Genomic DNA, 17,432 nt, shown 5'->3' on the forward strand with positions numbered 1-17,432 from the left:
GTTGCAATGTTTAGTCTGTCCTTATCCCTGGCTGTGTTTCGCCTACAGAGATGAAAATCTGAGCCTAGAGTAACAACCTAAAGGGAAAATGTCCTTGAAACTTAAAAACGTTGGCAGCATTAAGATAAATTCAACAGTGTAGATAAGTTTTGATGGATGCAATAATGGAATGCTGAATGGTTTAGTTTATGTAAAATATGCAGGGATGTATGGTATGCAAAATGAACCATGGGAAGAGAAGAAGGGGAGTTAAATGAATACAGTGGTACCTCAGGTTAAGAACTTAATTCATTCTGGAGGTGTGTTCTTAACCTGAAACTGTTCTTAACCCGAGGTACCACTGTAGCTAATGGGACCTCCCGCTGCTGCCACGCGATTTCTGTTCTTATCCTGAGGTAAAGATCTTAACCTGAGGTAATATTTCTGGGTTAGCGGAGTCTGTAACCTGAAGCGTCTGTAACCCGAGGTACCACTGTATTCTAAAATGTAAAACAAAAAAATTATACCAAAAAATTATTATTATTATACAAGAAGGCTCGAAGGATAGAGATCCTCCAGCCTGCAGGCCAGATTTGACCCAGCACTGGTCCCAAATTGGAACTTGAGGCAGTTTCCCTCAGTGCATACCTGTCATCAAATGCTGTATCCGGTGTGGGGCAAGGAGATGGACATTGTTGGATCAGCTGCACAGCAGAATTTCGCGCGAGGAAGCCAGTTGCACAGATGATCCCTGAAGGAAGCAGCTTTGGCTTGGTGCCTGGAAAGTGCCGAATGGGTCGGTGGGCATTTGGGAAGCATGGTGCAAAGGTGCTTTGCAAGCCCAACGCTCAGCACTTCCTAAGCTTTCCGCTGAGCAAAGGGCCATCGGAAACCCCCTGCAATGCGGCTCCCAAGGACCTGAAAAACTGCCGTCCGTCGGGTGCTCAGGAAGTAGTGCACAAGGGACTTTGACAGGTAGGTGGAATAACCCACTCAAGGGGCCTTATTCTTGATCGGAGATCCTGCTGGCAATTTGTGTATTAAAAAAAACAGTCCTGCACTTAAGGGCTCAGATTTGAAATTAACACAGGGTAGTTTTGCCCTAAGACGACCCCTTCTTATTGAATATATGCTGTACACATAGCAAGGAGGTGATAGTGAGGTCCAATCAGGGAAGATGGAGATTGGTGGCCCTAAATATAGACTTCTTCACACCACACCTTCCGGGAAAGCAACAATGTTGTTGCTCTGCCCGCCCGCCCCAACCCCAAGTAGGATTTTGAAACCCCATAGAAGAAACCTCCTTTTTTAAAATAGTTTTTATTAATATAAAGTACAAACAATCAAGGAAAAAAACATTAAAAGTTACAAAGCATAGGAGCAGTACTGGGATTGTCTTTTTCAAATAAACAGAGAAAAGACAGTAGAAAAATAGAAACAGCAAGACATGTCGTGAAAGCCAAATTTCACAATTTGTTGGGGGGAGATTTATTTCTTTGCCTTACATGGAACCTAAAATGACTACAAAATTATCATTTCCTAAAATGAGCAATCAGACAAAAATAAAATTGAAAGGAATCTTGAAAAGGTTTGCGCAGAACCAGGAAGAGGGGTGGGGTGGCAAAAAGCCTCAAAGAGAGACAGAGAGAAAACATTTTAAAAGGAAACCAGAACATCGTGGCTGATCTTATGAAAATGCAGTCATTAAACGATCCTGTGACCAAATAAATCCAATTCAAAACCTGACCTCAGATAGACAATTGCTGCCCATGGAAGTTCTATACTTTTGACAAACGTTTTGCTTTTACTGGAAAGGCTGCTAATTTTCCCTTTGGTCACACAGTCATAATAATACTTATAACCGATACATTTCTGCAAAGCATATTTCCCCCTAGATTTATATTTCCCTAAAATAATTCATATTTGTGTGTTATTTTTACTCATGTTTGCACACTTTACTGCACTTTACCACCCCAAATTGTCCCGAACAGCACCTGCATATTTGTGGGCTTGTGTCAGGGCCCAGCCCAGTTCTGTTCCAAACCATCAGGGAGCCCAGAGTTCAAGGGAAGCTGGCCAGAGATCAGGATCCAATGGCCGGAGACAGGGGCATCCACAACATAAGGTCCAGTTTCAGAGAAGTCGGATCTGGATCAGAGCTCTCGGAGGCCAGGAGCATTGTGAAGGTCAAGCAGCACGTGAGATCTTAGGCAACAGTACCAGGGCAGAAGGTCAGCAACATCAGTGAACAGAAGGTCAAAATCAGGTGGGGGTCGTGATCCTAAGCAAATGGCAGGAAATGGGGAGCGGTCTGAGCAACTCTCAGGCCAGAACTTTGTAGGACTTGCTGAAAGCAGATAGACCTGTGAGGTTGAGCTGACAATGTTTAGGTACGTAGGTGGTGCCCATGAACAACAAAGCTTAGTGCCACAAGAAGAAACTCTGCTGGTCTTCTTCTTCTTTGGTGATCACTCATAGCCGAGTAAGATTGTCTTCTATAAACACAGTTTTAACAATGAGTCCGTAAGTGACTGTGGAGGCCGATTCTGGATCCACACGTCCTTCCACAGTGGGGACATTGGTTTCCGGGCGGGAGCTGATCACGGTGGTAGTGTGGGTAGGGCTGGTAGCGTTGGAGATGGCGTCCTCGTGCCTGCCTGCTTTGAACCCCTTTCCTGTGCCTTGGAGCTGGACGGCTGCATCTGTAGGATATTTCCCCACCGACACAGGAGACATCGATGCAATTCTCTCTGGTCCCAGAGATTAGCTCCATCTCCCCTCCTTCCACTTCAATCACCATGCGGGCATTCTTCTTCACATCCTCCGGTTCCTGGCAGAACCTGTGCAAGGCAATATTAAGGCTCTTCCGGACATCAGGAGGTGTCCCTGCTAGGGATCTCACTGTTCTACGGATCTTTTCCAAATTCTTGGCATTCAGGTGTTCCTTGTGGAGTGGTAGTCGTTCCCGGTACATTTCCCAGGTCTTCGGTTCAACCTCATAATGAGGTTCCCCCTTGTCAAAGCACACCGATATCTCACATTGCCCCAACCCAGAGATGAACGCCAGTTGAACTTTGTGTTTCCTAATGATCAACCGGGCATTTTCCTGCACTAATAAGGGTTCCTTGGGAAACTCCTTCAGGGCTAGCTTGAGACATCTTCTCAAATCTTCTCCCATCTCCCATTTCTCCAAACTTTCCTTCACTCCCTGGAGACTTGCCACATTCAGTGGCTGGGGCCTGCAACATAATCTTGACAGATAAACGTCCCCTGAGAGCTCAGAGGCATTGTACTGGAGTTCTCCGCTAGCGTCATCTATGCAGATGAGACATTTCTGATTCCCACAGGAGAATTTCAACTCAACTCCATCACTCTTGATCAACAAAGTGGCATTCTCCTTCACGCACGTAGGCTCCTGCTTGAAATTCCTCAGCGCCATGTCCAAGCATGCGACCAGATTCCTTGTGTCTGGCTCATAACCTTGCAACTGTTTCTGCACAGATCTCAGAGACTCCATGCTCAGTGGGTGAGTTACTCTCTGGATCTGATAGCAGAGATATTTAAACCACAGTTTTTCTCCCACACGAAGCCAATCCATCTCTTTAAGCCAATCCATCTCTTTAAGAAAAGGAGCCTACTTTCCTTTAAGAATGCCCTCAAATTATTACCAGTCAGTCGCCTGTTGAGGGTATTTTTGATGGATCTCCGGCCTGATTCAGGAGGACTGCTGATCGCCAGCTCAGCTGAAGCAGGTATGAACTGTCGGAGGACGTGGCATAGGAACATGACTCTTGTTTTGCATGGTACTGTGGTGATCTGTATTTAGCTTTCCCACAGGTGTTAACAATAGAAAGCAAATGGAATGGAACTTAAATTTCAATGTGTGGGAACTTCCCCCAAAACAAACAAGACTAGAATGTGACAGAAGTCTGCCCTGTTTGAGTCTACATACTGTTCCTTCACTGTTGTTTACAAAGTACAGTGGTACTTCAGTTTACGAACTTAATTCGTTCCGGAGGTCCATTCTTAAGCCGAAACTGCTCATAACCGCTCATTAGCTTTCGCTAATGGCACCTCCCATTGCTGCCATGCTGCCGGTGTGCGACTTCCACTCACATCCCGGGGCATAATTTGCAACTAGGAGCATCTACTTCTGGGTTAGCGGAGCTCGTAACCCGAAGTGTTTGCAAAGAGGACGGTACATAACACAAGTTTCCACTGTAGTTCGTAAAGAGGGCTGTTCTTAAACTGAGGTACATGAACCATGAGAAGGGTGAGCCAGAATCCCATCCGCCTGCCCTGTTGTCAGACCAGGAAGATGTGAATAAGCAGCTGTGTTTTATATGATCAAAATGCCAGTTGTTCCTCAGATGAAATTTGAACCAGTCCCTTGAAATTGGGTGAAATGAGAGACAAAATTCAGCGTTAAGAGCTCAAGCTGATGTGGCCCTGCTGGGGTCACTCCAACACCCATGGGTGGTCACTTCATTTGTGGGTGTAGCACCCACCCTCTGGAATGTTCTCTCTCAGATAGTTCATGAGACAGAGATAGTAGAGATTTCCAAACATCTCTTAAAAACTTACATGTTTAGACTCTGGCTCCTAATTTTTTAAATTTTCTGTTCAGTTTTATTTGATGCATAGTTTACGTCTGTTTTTAGTAAATGCTATTGGAATATTGTTGTTTTGTTTATTTGGAAATGTTTGGAAACCAGCTCCTAAAAAAACAAAACACACAAAAAAACTAAGCTGTGGTAAAATCTGCAAGAATTTAAAAGCAAGTGTACACAATTAAAGATGTGTCTATGTGGGCTTACTGAAATAAATGTTTTCACGCAAAAATACAAAAAGAGGTCAAGCTCCCACTAGGGTTGGAAAATGTTAAATCTGAAGCCAGTCATTTCAAACATAGAGTAATTGTTTTGATTTTTATCTCACTTAAAAGCACATACTTTCAGAAGAGCCCTGCTGGTTCAGACCACAGCTCCCACTTCCTGGATCAATGGAGCCCTTGTTTATTTCATATATTAAAGACTCAAATAAAGCAACTGCAGTTTAATAATATAAGAGCAGACGTGAGCACCTTGTCCTCCACTGGTTCAAATGAGAGATACTTAACTGTGGTTCTGCAAATCCCCTTGTTGTAAGCCAAAAATGGCTTATCTTCTGAGTTTAGGCCAATATAACTCAGAGACAAGAGGAGTTAAAAGTCCATTGTTGTTTATTGCAAAGCAATAGGTTACAGTCGAATCTTTTCGCAAAACTGCAACCCTGCCCATGGGTCAGGGCGGTGGTATTTATAACATTTCAGACAAAGGATTTCAATTTTCACCAGTCATGTACATCATTACCTCATTTCATGTTTAATACACATGCGCAATAAGTATTGCTAACTAAACTTTGATTCTCACCGTGCTCTGTTACATTGTGTTAGTATGCAAGTTGGGAACCTGTGTTACGTGCAGCCATTTGCACCGTGTAGCAACTTGCGTTCTAACTTATGAGCTGTATCTTCGTGATTCACGTATTAGCTGCCCTTCTGTCCCAGTGGGGGACGGGATCTTGCAAAATCCTCTGTTTCTTAAAGCAACAGGTTACCATAACTTCTCTATTAGAAGCATATTGAAGGATTTCACATTATCACATTCATTATGGCCCTTTGGGCCACTACCACACCCTGAGCAGCTTGGACATTAAGCGATTAATGGCACGCACAAATGCAGTAAGCGGAATTGCTTTTATTTATTTACAAGGTTTCTTACACACCTTTCGACATCAGGTCCTAGAGTGAGTGACAACAACTAAACAATTATAAAAAGACATAGAACAACTACTTGAAACACATAAAACAACCCACCTCTTTAGATAATTAAGGGGGCATTTAAATGCCCCCATATCAAGTCTCTATTTGTGTGTCATGTATTTGCAGACAATTCCTTTTTAATCATGCTTCTATTTTGTGTGTTTCTTTTCCAAATAAAATATAGCTATGGGGTTGTGATCCGAAGCACGCTGCCAATCTGGATCAGGGCCTCATGTCAGTTCCTCCTTGAAAAGCCTCCCCTCTTCAGCTACTATTTCCCCCTGAAGCTGTGGCTGTATGGCAGTTTTCATGTGTTTTGTTTCCCACAACAGAGCGCTATTTGGAGGGGAAAGCCTGCAGGGCCCATTCAGACTTGACAGCAATGACACTACATGATAGAGTCAGACTGTTACTAATTCCCTCTAAAGAAGTTGGCAGTTTGGGGCGGGGACTTAATATCCTGAGCCCTTTCCACACCACACATACCCCCCACCAAAAAAAAAAGTTCTTTCCCCAGACCTTTGAGGAAGGAAAGTATGGGTGGGGAGAGAATTCAGTTCCTTCCTCCTGACCCCCATGCTGTTTTTTAAACTTCCCCACCCATCCCTGGTTTTAAAGGACTTGGCACCTCCCGCTGGCCTGTCAAGTTTGCACCAAATGGCAACCTCATCTCATTTCCCAACACAGACAAAGGAGCAGATTTTCTCCCCAGAGAACAAAGCACGGAAGAAGGTAAAGAGATCATTATTTGAGTCAGCATCACGGAAGAGTATTACTTCTGCTTCATAGTTCACAAGCACACGGATTCTCTTTGGCCAAATCCCAAAGGTAAGGTGTTGTGTGCTGGCCGAGGGTGATGGTCCCAGAGATATTCCAGGAGAAGTGGAAGCATAATATGCACCATTAGAAATCCTCCCAATAGCCCAGATCCCAATTCCATCATTCAAATTGACAATATTGTGACCCCTTAAAGACTCCTTGACAACTCCCACAGCCCAGAAGTTCTCGTTCCCCACATCCAATACCCAGGAATGAGTCCCTGAGGTGATTCTCTCAACTCCCATAACATAGGAACAACAATTAATGTTCTTATTTGAGAATACGGGGACAACGAGTGATTGGTTCAAAGACGTGCTTGTTGAGAATCCGAAGTCAAACAATGGTGGCTTCATATATATGTCTCGGGTTGGTGCTTGGCCATATGTTGCTTGGGCTGTTGCTTGGCCATACGCTTCTAGGACTAGTTTAGGAATGGCCATGTCTTCACCTACAAGAGAAAGGAAACGATTAGGGAGGCAGCGCCCAAAACCTGCGTCCAAGTTTTGTGCAGCTCTGAGTGAGGAGGAGGTTTGAAAAGCCAATGTACTAATGGGGTGGGGGGTGGGAAATCGCTCCCCCATGCAGGTCAGTTCAGAAACTCAGGGAGCGCCCCTTGAGGGCAAGGATGCTAGCTCAGAGGTAGGCTTGCTTGCAAAGGTCCCTGGTTCAAATCCTGTAGGGTGAGTTCCCTGGATAAAACCCTGGAGAGCTGTTGCCAGTCATTCTTGGCAATATGAAGCTAGATGGGCAGTTGGCTTGGCTCTGCAGAAAAGCTGCTTCCTGTGCTCAGCCCTTCTCCCAATCTCACATGTAAAACCCAAAACAAAGACCCCTACCCAACCTGGAAATGTACTTTCTTTTCTGGAGATCCAGACAGCTGAAGTAACGCTGCCCAATCTGGAACCATATGTTTTACTTGAGGTCCAGGGAGCACAACGCTTAAGGAACAAAACCGATATGAGGAAGTAGTTGAGACTCACACTTAGCTCCTAGGTAATGCTTTAGATTAGGAGTGCTTGGAAGTGTGTTCACGCCAATATTTAAAATGTAGTCATCGTATTGGACCGTTTGAGCTCTTCCATGTTGCTGTAATGCGCTTGGGGCTCGTGCGTTGAGGAGCACATTTCCCACGACTGGATGCCCTGAGATAAGGGAGCCGGGTGCACTGGGTAGCCATAGCAACACCAGCAGGTCGAGTGTGCGACTTGTGGAGTCATTCACCCTCCCATTGGTCCAGGAAATATGCCCACATGTAGAGACAGGAATAGTAGCCTCTGGGGCATTGCTTTCATCCTGTCTGTCTTGTCTGTGCCCTGGCCCATTTGCTGTCAGGGTCTGACACTGTGAGACTCAGGGAAAGAGGCTGTGGGTTTTGCACAGAAGCATTAGCTAGCACGGTGATCAGTGTCAATGGATCTGCTCATACGTATCTTTACTTCAAAGACTATGAAGGACTGGTCTTGTGTCTGGAGACATTAAACACTTGGTTACTTTGAACTGTGTGGGAGGAGTTTCCCCCTTAACAAACTCTGAAGATGTTGTTCAATTGAGAGCAGGAAATCTCTGATGACTCCGCTTCTGTGCTCATAACACACACCAGTTGAGGTGTGGTGAACTCCCAGCTGACTTCAGCAAGCCACAGCATTCCAGCATTCCCATTACATTTTATGAAAACCTTGGGTGGGGGGGGAGTGTTTCAGAAAAATCAATGCCAAATAATGAATATTACTCAGAATTTTGAATAGAGAAATAGAAAAAAAGAACACTCAAATTTCAAGCTTCAGTTACTCTTGCTTGCTTCCCAGTCCTCCAGTTCTGAGACAGTTAGAAGACAAAACCAGAGTTTTGAAGTAGAGCAGAGTTTAGGGATGTGACAGGCTGTAAAAGACAGCAAGACAGAAAGAGAATCAGAGCACGAGGGTTGATTCCTGTTTTGAATGCAAGGCTGTGGCTATGGGAGAAACAAGACTCTCTTGGGGTTTCCGTGTTGTGAACCCCTCCATCATAGGCTCAGATTCTATATATGTGGGAATAAACCATATATCCTAAAGACACCACAGTCTCTGCTGTCTCTCATTTCCCAAAAGGAAATACGAACCCAGGGGATGCAGCTTGGGACCCCAGCAATCTTGTGCTTCGGGGAGATTGAAGTGCAAAACCCTCCCATATCTCATCTGCAAAAATTGTTTAAAGAGCTGCCAAACCTGGAAATGTACATTTTTTGTCTTGAGGTCCAGAGAGCACAGCGTCTAAGGAATAAAAGTGAAATGAGGAAAAAGTCAATACTCGTACTGGGCTTCAAGGGCAATGCTTTAGATTTAGAATGTTTGCAAGTGTGTTCATACATAAATCTAAAATTTAGCCATAGTACTCCATCTTCCTCCCTCTTCCAGCATTAGCATTAAGTGTTATGAAAGCATGTTCGGGGTGGGGGGCACAGAGAAGAGTTGCCTCCCCCAGCTCTGAGAGAGTTAGAAGACAAAACCAGTATTTTGGAGTAGAGTTTAGGGATGTGACAGGCTGTAAAAGGCAGCAAGACAGAAAGATAACAGAGCACGAGGGTTGATTCCTGTTTTGAATGCAAGGCTGGGGCTATGGGAGAAACAAGACAATCTTGGGGTGCCTGTGAACCCCTCCATTGTAGGCTCAGAGTGCCTATATGTGTAAATAAACAATATATCCTAAAGACACCACAGTCTCTGCTGTGCCTCATTTGCCAATAGGAAACTCGAACCCTGGAGAAGCAGCCTAGGACCCCTGGAATATTCACCGTTTGGAAATTGGCATGGCATGCAACTCTATCTATCTATCATCTATCTATTTATTTATTTATTTATCTATCTATTGATCTAATCTGTCCCACATCTAAAACATCATACAATGACCCTTGTTACCTTTGAATTTCTTGGTCTCCTTCTCCAAAAAAGGATGTATTTTGGAGAAATTATCTATTTGCTGTTTTAATCCACGAGGAAATGCTATTGCATTGATGGTTTTATTCTTATTTTCATTACATCTAGGAAGAAGAAAGTGAGGTTTATTGTGCTCATCAGGTCATTTCAAGTCTTTCTTAATTCAGTTGTCAGAATGAAGGAGAAAAGTGGGAACAGCAGGAAGATACCAAGGGCTCGTCCATGACAGGTTTTTCTTTCATTCCCCCCATTTTCCCCACGAAAGTCCCCTCTGTTTACCACTGACTCAGAACAAAGGTCAGTCGGGTTTTCTGTGGATTTACAGCTGAATAGAAGCAAACATTTATCAGGTTTTCTGCGGATTTATGTTTCTTCCAATTCTGTGGTAAGCAGCAGGTTTCCCCAGGAAAAGCGGAGGGAGAAAAGAAAAGCCTCTCGGACCTGAGCCTAGAAATCACAGGAAAAGCGGACTTGTGGATGAGCCTGGTGATAGCAACTAATGGTATTGTCTGCCCTGTGACCATTACAAAGACCTATTACAAACTAGAAAATTATGTATCGGGGGTGGGGGGGGAGTATAAAGTGTAAATTTACATACACATTTTTTCATTTAAAAATTGCATATAAATGATCAATCCTGAATCCATTTTACCTCATTTTTTAAAAATCAACTTTACTTTGAAGATGCCGAAATATTTTCAAACAATCTGTCTGACGTTTTGAAACACAAGTTGCATACTGTAGCAAGTTTAAAATTACAGCTAAGTCAGAAGTGCCTGATTATCTAAGTTGTGATTTGTCGCTGCTTCTGCCTGATCAGAACAGGGTATAAATTGGCCCAATTTGGTTGAGGATCCAGCTGAATCTGGAGCACAACCTTACTGAATATTTTCCCCAACAAATTATGTCTGCACATAGTGTATACAGTAATTAAGAGCATCTCTTTACCCTGGCCTTTGTCATCTAGGATATGTATTCTAGGACCCACCCAGTTTTCTTGGATTGTAATTTGTTTTAACTATTTTAAATATTGTATTTTAATTCACAAGCTGCCCTGGAACCTGACAGTGGAGAGCAAGTAAGAAATCTAATAATCGACCACCACCACCACCACCAACTCTGCTATGATATGAAGTATACAGTAGATGAAGAAATATCATCACTTCTTCCTAAAATATGCATTTTATATACAGTGGTACCTCGGGTTACATACGCTTCAGGTTACAGACACTGCTAACCCAGAAATAGTGCCTCGGGTTAAGAACTTTGCTTCAGGATGAGAACAGAAATCGTGCTCCGGCGGTGCGGCAGCAGCAGGAGGCCCCATTAGCTAAAGTGGTGCTTCAGGTTAAGAACAGTTTCAGGTTAAGAACAGACCTCCGGAACAAATTAAGTACTTAACCTGAGGTACCACTGTACATTCTCCCCCCAAAATCCTATCCATTTTGTATGTTCTTCTATGCATCCCCCAATGTGCTTTTTGTACATTTCCCTGCATGAGATACACAGTTTTGGGTGGATTTTTTAAGCCAAAACAAAATTTGTAAAAGTGTGCAATCAGATAGGTAACTGTTTTTTGATCTGCTTATTTTTCTGTAAACAGTGAATTAGATTGGTTCACATGAAAGTATAGACCAAATAAAATTATCCCTTACCTCCAAGGACGGAAATTAATATTATTCATATTCATATCAAAGCCACATACCTTTCCAGGATGCTTCTCATATTCTAGATGGAAGAGACAGAATGAGAGAAATTCAGTCCCTTGCACCAGTTGCCTCCAGCAGTTTATTATTACCAAATACTGAAGTGCTCATGCCTACTGTAAATACTTCTATAGACCAATGAACAGCCCTTCCCCAGAGGACAACCTGGACGGTTTTGTTCCACCATTGCTCACCTGCAAGAATTCAGTCACTGGCTGCTTCTGTTTCTCCTCCAGCTGCCTGATTAGGTTGTCAAGGGAGGCCATTTCCTCACAGAGTTTGGCAATATATTGATTCCTACAGTTTTTAATCTCATCGTCCAGTTCCTTTAACTGAGCCAGCAGGAGGCGCTCTTGTTCTTCCAGAAACTGGTGCAGTTGCTTGAAATCGGCCATGATTTCCTGCCTCTCCATGTCTGTCTGCTTCTGCAAGGAGAGAGTCATGGCCAGACAAAGATGTTTAGATGTCCCCTTAATTCCATGTGCACAAGCTGACTGGCAGGGCAGCTGATGTTTACTTCAACACTCACAATGGTATAGAACATCAATCACAGCCGAGGGCGGCAGGCAGGCTAGCTTTGCAGGACACGGCCTCTTTGCTTGCCTCTGTCCTCAGTATTTTCCTGCTGCTCACCTACCGATCTATTAAGCTGCTGCTGTTCTCTATTCCCTGCCTTGGCCACCTCACTCTGCCTAATAGTAGGGCCGTGAGGAAGTGACGAGAAGGAGGAAGACTGGCTTTGGGGGGTTCACTTCATTCTTAAAGGATTAATGCTGGCATGGGTGGACATTTTTGGACTCAAGGACTACATTCGCCCCTAGACAACCCTACCAGTTTTAGCCTATCCTGCTGAATGTTGTCTAAACTTGCAGGCAGCTGCTCTTCAAGGTCTGAAGCAGAGACCTTTCTCAACTCTACCACCCAATGTCCATTTAATTGATAATGCCAATGATCAAACCTGGGACACTGTGCAAGTGAAGAATTAAGGCCTCACTCTGTCAAGTATAACCATCCTGGAGAGGCAAGAAGATTTGCACCTACCAGCAGATTCTGGCTTTCGGTCTCCCCATTCAGTTTAGAAGGCAGAATTTCTTCTCTCTTTTTGTTCAGGAACTCCAAATGACGCAGGATTTTACCCTGGGGTAGGTGAAAAGGAATTTGGGTTAGTTTTGGCAGCAGAGATATAAACTGTAACAGGCATGTCTGTTCAAGAAACCAAGAACACAGAGGTTGAAAAGGGTCCATGTGCAGCTTCTAGGAAACTTCCGTTCTCAATGTGGAATTAGATTAGTGTTCACATATGCATATTTATATAGTTAATAAATCATTTTCTTATTAAATATGGGGGAATCAAGGGGACTCAAAATTATGTGGACACAGCGTAAGATATAAAATGTTTTCTCATATACCAATTTTGCACAAAACAAAGTATCTGTATGGGATTCAGATCCTGAGCCAAGTCAGTCACCCTCTCACATTTTCTGCACCAAACCATGCTCTTTTCCAAAGTTAAATTGGGGTACGAACAAGAGGTTGTGGCTGGTGCACTGCCTATTCAGAGCTCGTTCTTTTTCTTTTAAGAAAAACAGCTTCCAGTATTCACCATGAAGTTATCACAGGAAGTGCCACAATTTTCACATTTGGGGTGGAAAGGTGCCAGTTCCCCCGAGTAACCCCATAAGAAACCACACTGGCCCAATAACATCCTTTTTACAACTCATAACTTCATGGGATTTGCTCCTCCTTTCTCCCCTTGCAGTATTTTGCAGGAAGAACTTCCTGGGCCTCTGCAAATAGGAAGCTTTGATATGGTTCTGCAGCAGAATTGTGAGCCACATGGCTACATTGCTAATACCTGATACCTATGCTCTGGTTTTTTTGGACATATCTAGAAAGAGGTGAAGTGGCCTTATACTGAGCTATATGTACCTCTGGTCCAACTAGCTCACTACTGGCTGTACTGACTGGATTTCAGGTCCAGTATATTCCCAGCCCAACATAGAAATGCTAAGGATTTCTGCATGCAAGATTGGGCTACTGTGAACCTTACTTACTTACTTACTTACTTACTTACTTTATTTGCTGACCTATACTTCAAGATCTCAGGGCACTTCACAGAACAAAATACAAATATAATACCACAAAATATATAATCAAAATAAAAACAACTCCATACCCACCAAAAAAGAACCACGTTTTAAAAGGGCATAGGATGTCAATCAAATCAACCAAAGGCCTGGTTAAAAAGAACGTTTTTGCCTGGCAGCTAAAGGTGTTTAATGAAGGCACGAGGCAGACTTCCCTGGGAAGAGCATTCCACAGATGGGGAGCCACTGCAGAGAAGGCCCTGTTCTCGTGTTGCCACCCTCCTGACCTCTCAAGGAGGGGGCACACGAAGGAGGGCCTCAGAAGATGATCTCAGGGTCCGGGTAGGTTCATATGGGAAGAGGCGGTCCTTGAGGTATTGCGGTCCTGAGCCATTTAAGGCTTTATAGGTCAAAACCAGCACTTTGAATTGGGCATGGTAACTAATTTGTAGCCAGTGGAGTCAGACTAGGATTGGTGTAATATGCTTAAGCTGTCTTGCTCCAGTGAGCAACCTGGCCACTGAATTCTGCACCAGCTGAAGTTTCCAAACCGTCTTCAGAGGCAGCCCTACATATAGCGCATTGCAGTCGTCTAACCTTAAGGTTACCAGAGCATAGACAACAATAGTTAGGCTATTCATGTCCAGATAGGGGCGTAGCTGGGCCACCAGCCGAAGCTCCTGACAACCTTTCCACCGGGCAGCCCTCCTAGACTATTGGGGGGGGGGGGAACTATCCTGAGTAAAAAATGGTGGGCATAACATCCGTTTCCCAACATAAATTCTGAGACTAGAGAAAAAGAGAAACTGCTGGGACCTGGGTAACACCAAATGCTTCCACAAGGCTGGCTCATACAGAGTCAGACCTCTGGTCTGTTTTCTTTACCAACAGAAAGTTGCTTTGGGGCAAAGGCTGTCCCCAGCCCTACATAACAATGCAAAGGAATCAGGTTAGCCATATTGATTTGTATGCTGTTGGTGGATTATTGTCACTGTCTTGTTGGGCTGTGTATGTGATAAAGGGGAGCCACCCCACTCACACACGAAAACAAAGATCACCACAGCCAATCACAAACAAACAACCACACCCTAGGTCAACCCCAACCTCTCTCACCACCAAAGAAACACAAATGAACAGCACGAGCAGCGCTGACACCAAACCCTACATGCATTAAGCAAAACAGAAACATCGCCACCCGACCCCCCCCACCCCATCCTCCCCCGACCCCCATGTCTCAATAAATGAAACTGATTTGTAAAAATGTTACATGGAAAAAATATGAGAGACATTACACACATACTTCTGTAAAACAAGAAAAACTGTTGAGCTATGGCCCTCAGATCAGCCTTCCAGCCTTCTCCTGCCCTGGTAGTTCTCTGGGCTCCTGGGGCAGGAAAAGGTGGGAGATGGTTGAAATGATCATTTTTCAAGTTCCCTTGGAACTTCTTGTGAATGTTCCTACTTCTGAATGCTCAGTACAAGATAGGAGCTGCAGGCCTCACTTTCTGGCCTCTCCCCAGGCTGCAAAATTCGCCAGCTCCAGTTCACATCCTCCTCGAGTCTTTTTTTGCCTGGCTAGAATGTGTCCCTGAACTCCACTAATGCTTCCCACTTACTTAGATGGTGAACATAGACGGCAATGAGAGCATTTGTAGGAACTAGTTTACTGCAAAAAGGTGAAATTTTCAAGTGTTGCTCTGTCCCCTTTTGCCCCGGGACCCAATAACCAGCAGCGTTTGGGACACAAACACTCACCCACATGCCCCGCCCGAATTTCGCAAAGAGAAAAATGCAGCCCTCGGGCTGAAATATTTTCCCCATCCCTAGAATAACTGAGCATCCCTTGGAATTCTGGTCCCCAGTCCTACAGCTCCCTACCTGATACTCCTCAAAGGCCTCCTCCTTTGGGATCACTTTGTGGTCCCTGTGCTCCTTCGATTTGTCGCACACCACACAGATGGGGGCTTGGTCGTCTTCGCAGAAGAGTTTCAGGGGCTCCTGGTGTCTCTTGCAAACCCTTCCCAGCACTTCCACCCCTTTGGCCGCCTGAAGGCTGAATTTCTTGACTATTTCCACAATGCTCGCCAGTTGCCGGTTGGGCCTGAAATTCCTTTGCTGACAAGGTTCCCTGCACTGAGGGCAAGAAGCATCTTGGTCTGATTTCCCCCAAGCCTCGGTGATGCAGCTTTGGCAGTAATTGTGGCCGCATTCTATGATCACTGGGTCTGTGAAATACTCCAGGCAGATGGAACATGTTGTTTCCTCGCAGAGGTTCTGGACTGGACCCTCGTCTGCCATTTCGTCTGCCTGAAATGAGAACAAAGGCTTTAGTTTCCCTTCTCCAGTTTCAAGTTACAGGGCGGGCCTTTCCCTCCCTCTGGGTGACTCATAGTTTTTGAAAAGAAACAGCATAAGCCGGGGGAAAACCGTTACAGTGTGCAGCTTCACATCCGTACCATGAATTCAAAGTGCATGGTGTCTGCCAAAGAATCCTGGCAATGGCTGTTCACCCCAAAAAGCTACACTTCCCAGCACCCTTAACTAACTACAGTCCCCAGGAAAATTTGAGGGAGAGCCGTGTGGCCATCATGAGGCTGATAAAAGGTCAAATACTAATTGACTGGAGCAGGAAGAGGAAGGAAGTAAAGACTGAGAAAAACAATTGTTTACTCGAGAAGGAATTAGTGAGGGAAGAATTGGTTTCCTGTCTCCCACCCCCAGTTCTCAAATAGTATCTTCTTGCAAGCACTGTTGCTCCAGTCCCAAATGTTAACAGGATTTGGGGACAACTAACTTTGACTTTAGAATTACCACAGACAGGACACCGTAGCTGATGTGATTAGGCTTTTAGATCAAAATAAAATTAAATAAGCCCAAAGAAAGAAAAGCAAAACCACATGAGTGTTTACTTAAGTTTATGATTTCATGTGTTTTTATTGTGTGTGTCTGCCCTGAACTCCCCATCCTGATCCAGCGCAGTAACCACTATACCACACTGTCTGTATCTGAGGGAGTACCCAACCCAAGTTGGGTTTAAGGATAAAGAGCCTGAGAAGGGAGAGCAGTTGGCACCCTGGCGCTGCCCGTGGGCACAGTTAGCATCCAGTCAGCATACTGAGCTGGTCTTTGTTCATAATTTAGAGACACACTAGCTGCAGTTTCCACAATTGCACTGGGGGCCGGAGTGACTGACAGTTGTATCTTTGCTGAACCAAGGAAATGGCCCCGGAAATATTTTTCACCCTGTTTGGGAAGGTTTACGGGTGGAGGAAGTGGAGAGGAACCACCTGCATCTCCCATCCAAGGCTGCATCACAAATGGAATGATGCCTTTATTCTCCAATGATAAACATTCACTGTTTTATTCGTGTTCAGATGTTCATGGTGTTTCCTTTCACTATGATGTCTTTATTAATATAGAACTGCAAAAACACACACACACAAAATACACCAAACAGAAGCATTGCTGAATATCGGATTTCTCCTTCTATGGAAACAACTGCAGACTTTTTCATATATAGAACTCTGAAAACTCCACTGAGTATTAATGAAGGACAGGAAGAATGAAACTGAAACCTTCTTTCCGTGAACCTCGTTCCCCAAAACAACAGGAGGCCATGATCCAGATTTCCCCCAGGACAGACAACTTGCATGGGGGCAGGGGGAGAGAGAAAGAAGAAATTGGTGGCTGCAGGGTAGCTTTTTAAAATGTTTTGCCACACATACCATAACATAATTTGGCACGGGACGCTCTCAGGCCCAAATCAGACGTGGTGGCAGTGACACAACATGTCAGAATCCGTCTGTTACAAACTCCCCGTAAAGTGGGAGGAGGGCACTTAGTGCGCTGAACCCTTTCCCCCACCTACGGGACCGCCTCTCCTGGTATGCCCCGCGGAGGACCTTAAGGTCCACAAATGACAACACTTTGGAGGTCCCAGATCGCAAGGTGGTTAGATTGGTCTCAACTAGGGCCAGGGCCTTTTCAGTACTGGCCCCGACTTGGTGGAATGCTCTGTCACAAGAGAATAGGGCCCTGCGGGACTTGACATATTTCCGCAGGGCCCGCAAGACAGAGCTGTTCCGCCTGGCCTTTGGTTTGGACTCAGTCTGACCCTTAAGTTTCC

At 44.6% G+C, this 17,432-nt stretch overlaps 1 protein-coding gene across 3 annotated transcripts; it reads right to left on the reverse strand.

The window, feature by feature from the left end:
• Positions 1-5,697: 5,697 nt before the first annotated feature.
• Positions 5,698-16,614, reverse strand: LOC308469717 (zinc finger protein RFP-like). Of its 3 annotated transcripts, none has more exons than XM_080992586.1 (8): positions 16,594-16,614; positions 15,185-15,613; positions 12,261-12,356; positions 11,414-11,644; positions 11,219-11,241; positions 9,496-9,617; positions 8,806-8,850; positions 5,698-7,049 (listed from the first exon to the last, which is right to left on the reverse strand). In XM_080992586.1, exons 1-8 carry the CDS (start codon positions 16,597-16,599, stop codon positions 6,454-6,456), a joined length of 1,548 nt encoding a protein of 515 aa, XP_080848712.1. In that variant the 5' UTR covers positions 16,600-16,614; the 3' UTR covers positions 5,698-6,453. The 3 variants fall into 3 exon arrangements, with proteins under 3 accessions (XP_080848712.1, XP_080848711.1, XP_080848710.1); XM_080992585.1 differs by lacking the exon at positions 16,594-16,614 and adding an exon at positions 15,763-15,949 and having other exon boundaries at positions 8,818-8,850; XM_080992584.1 differs by lacking the exon at positions 16,594-16,614 and adding an exon at positions 15,763-15,949.
• Positions 16,615-17,432: the final 818 nt, after the last annotated feature.

Source organism: Podarcis pityusensis (genome assembly GCF_964106645.2).
Source record: "Podarcis pityusensis genome assembly, chromosome: 2".
In the NCBI taxonomy this organism is placed as follows: domain Eukaryota; kingdom Metazoa; phylum Chordata; class Lepidosauria; order Squamata; family Lacertidae; genus Podarcis; species Podarcis pityusensis.

Excerpts from the sequence above, each read along its gene's own strand:
- LOC308469717 (XM_080992584.1), bottom strand. Across the intron at positions 8,851-9,495 it reads GGAGACCAAGAAATTCAAAG|ACGCTGTGCTCTCTGGACCT; the intron begins GTAACAAGGGTC and ends TTTATTCCTTAG. Across the intron at positions 7,050-8,805 it reads CAAAAAATGTACATTTCCAG|GTGAAGACATGGCCATTCCT; the intron begins GTTTGGCAGCTC and ends TTTCTCTTGTAG.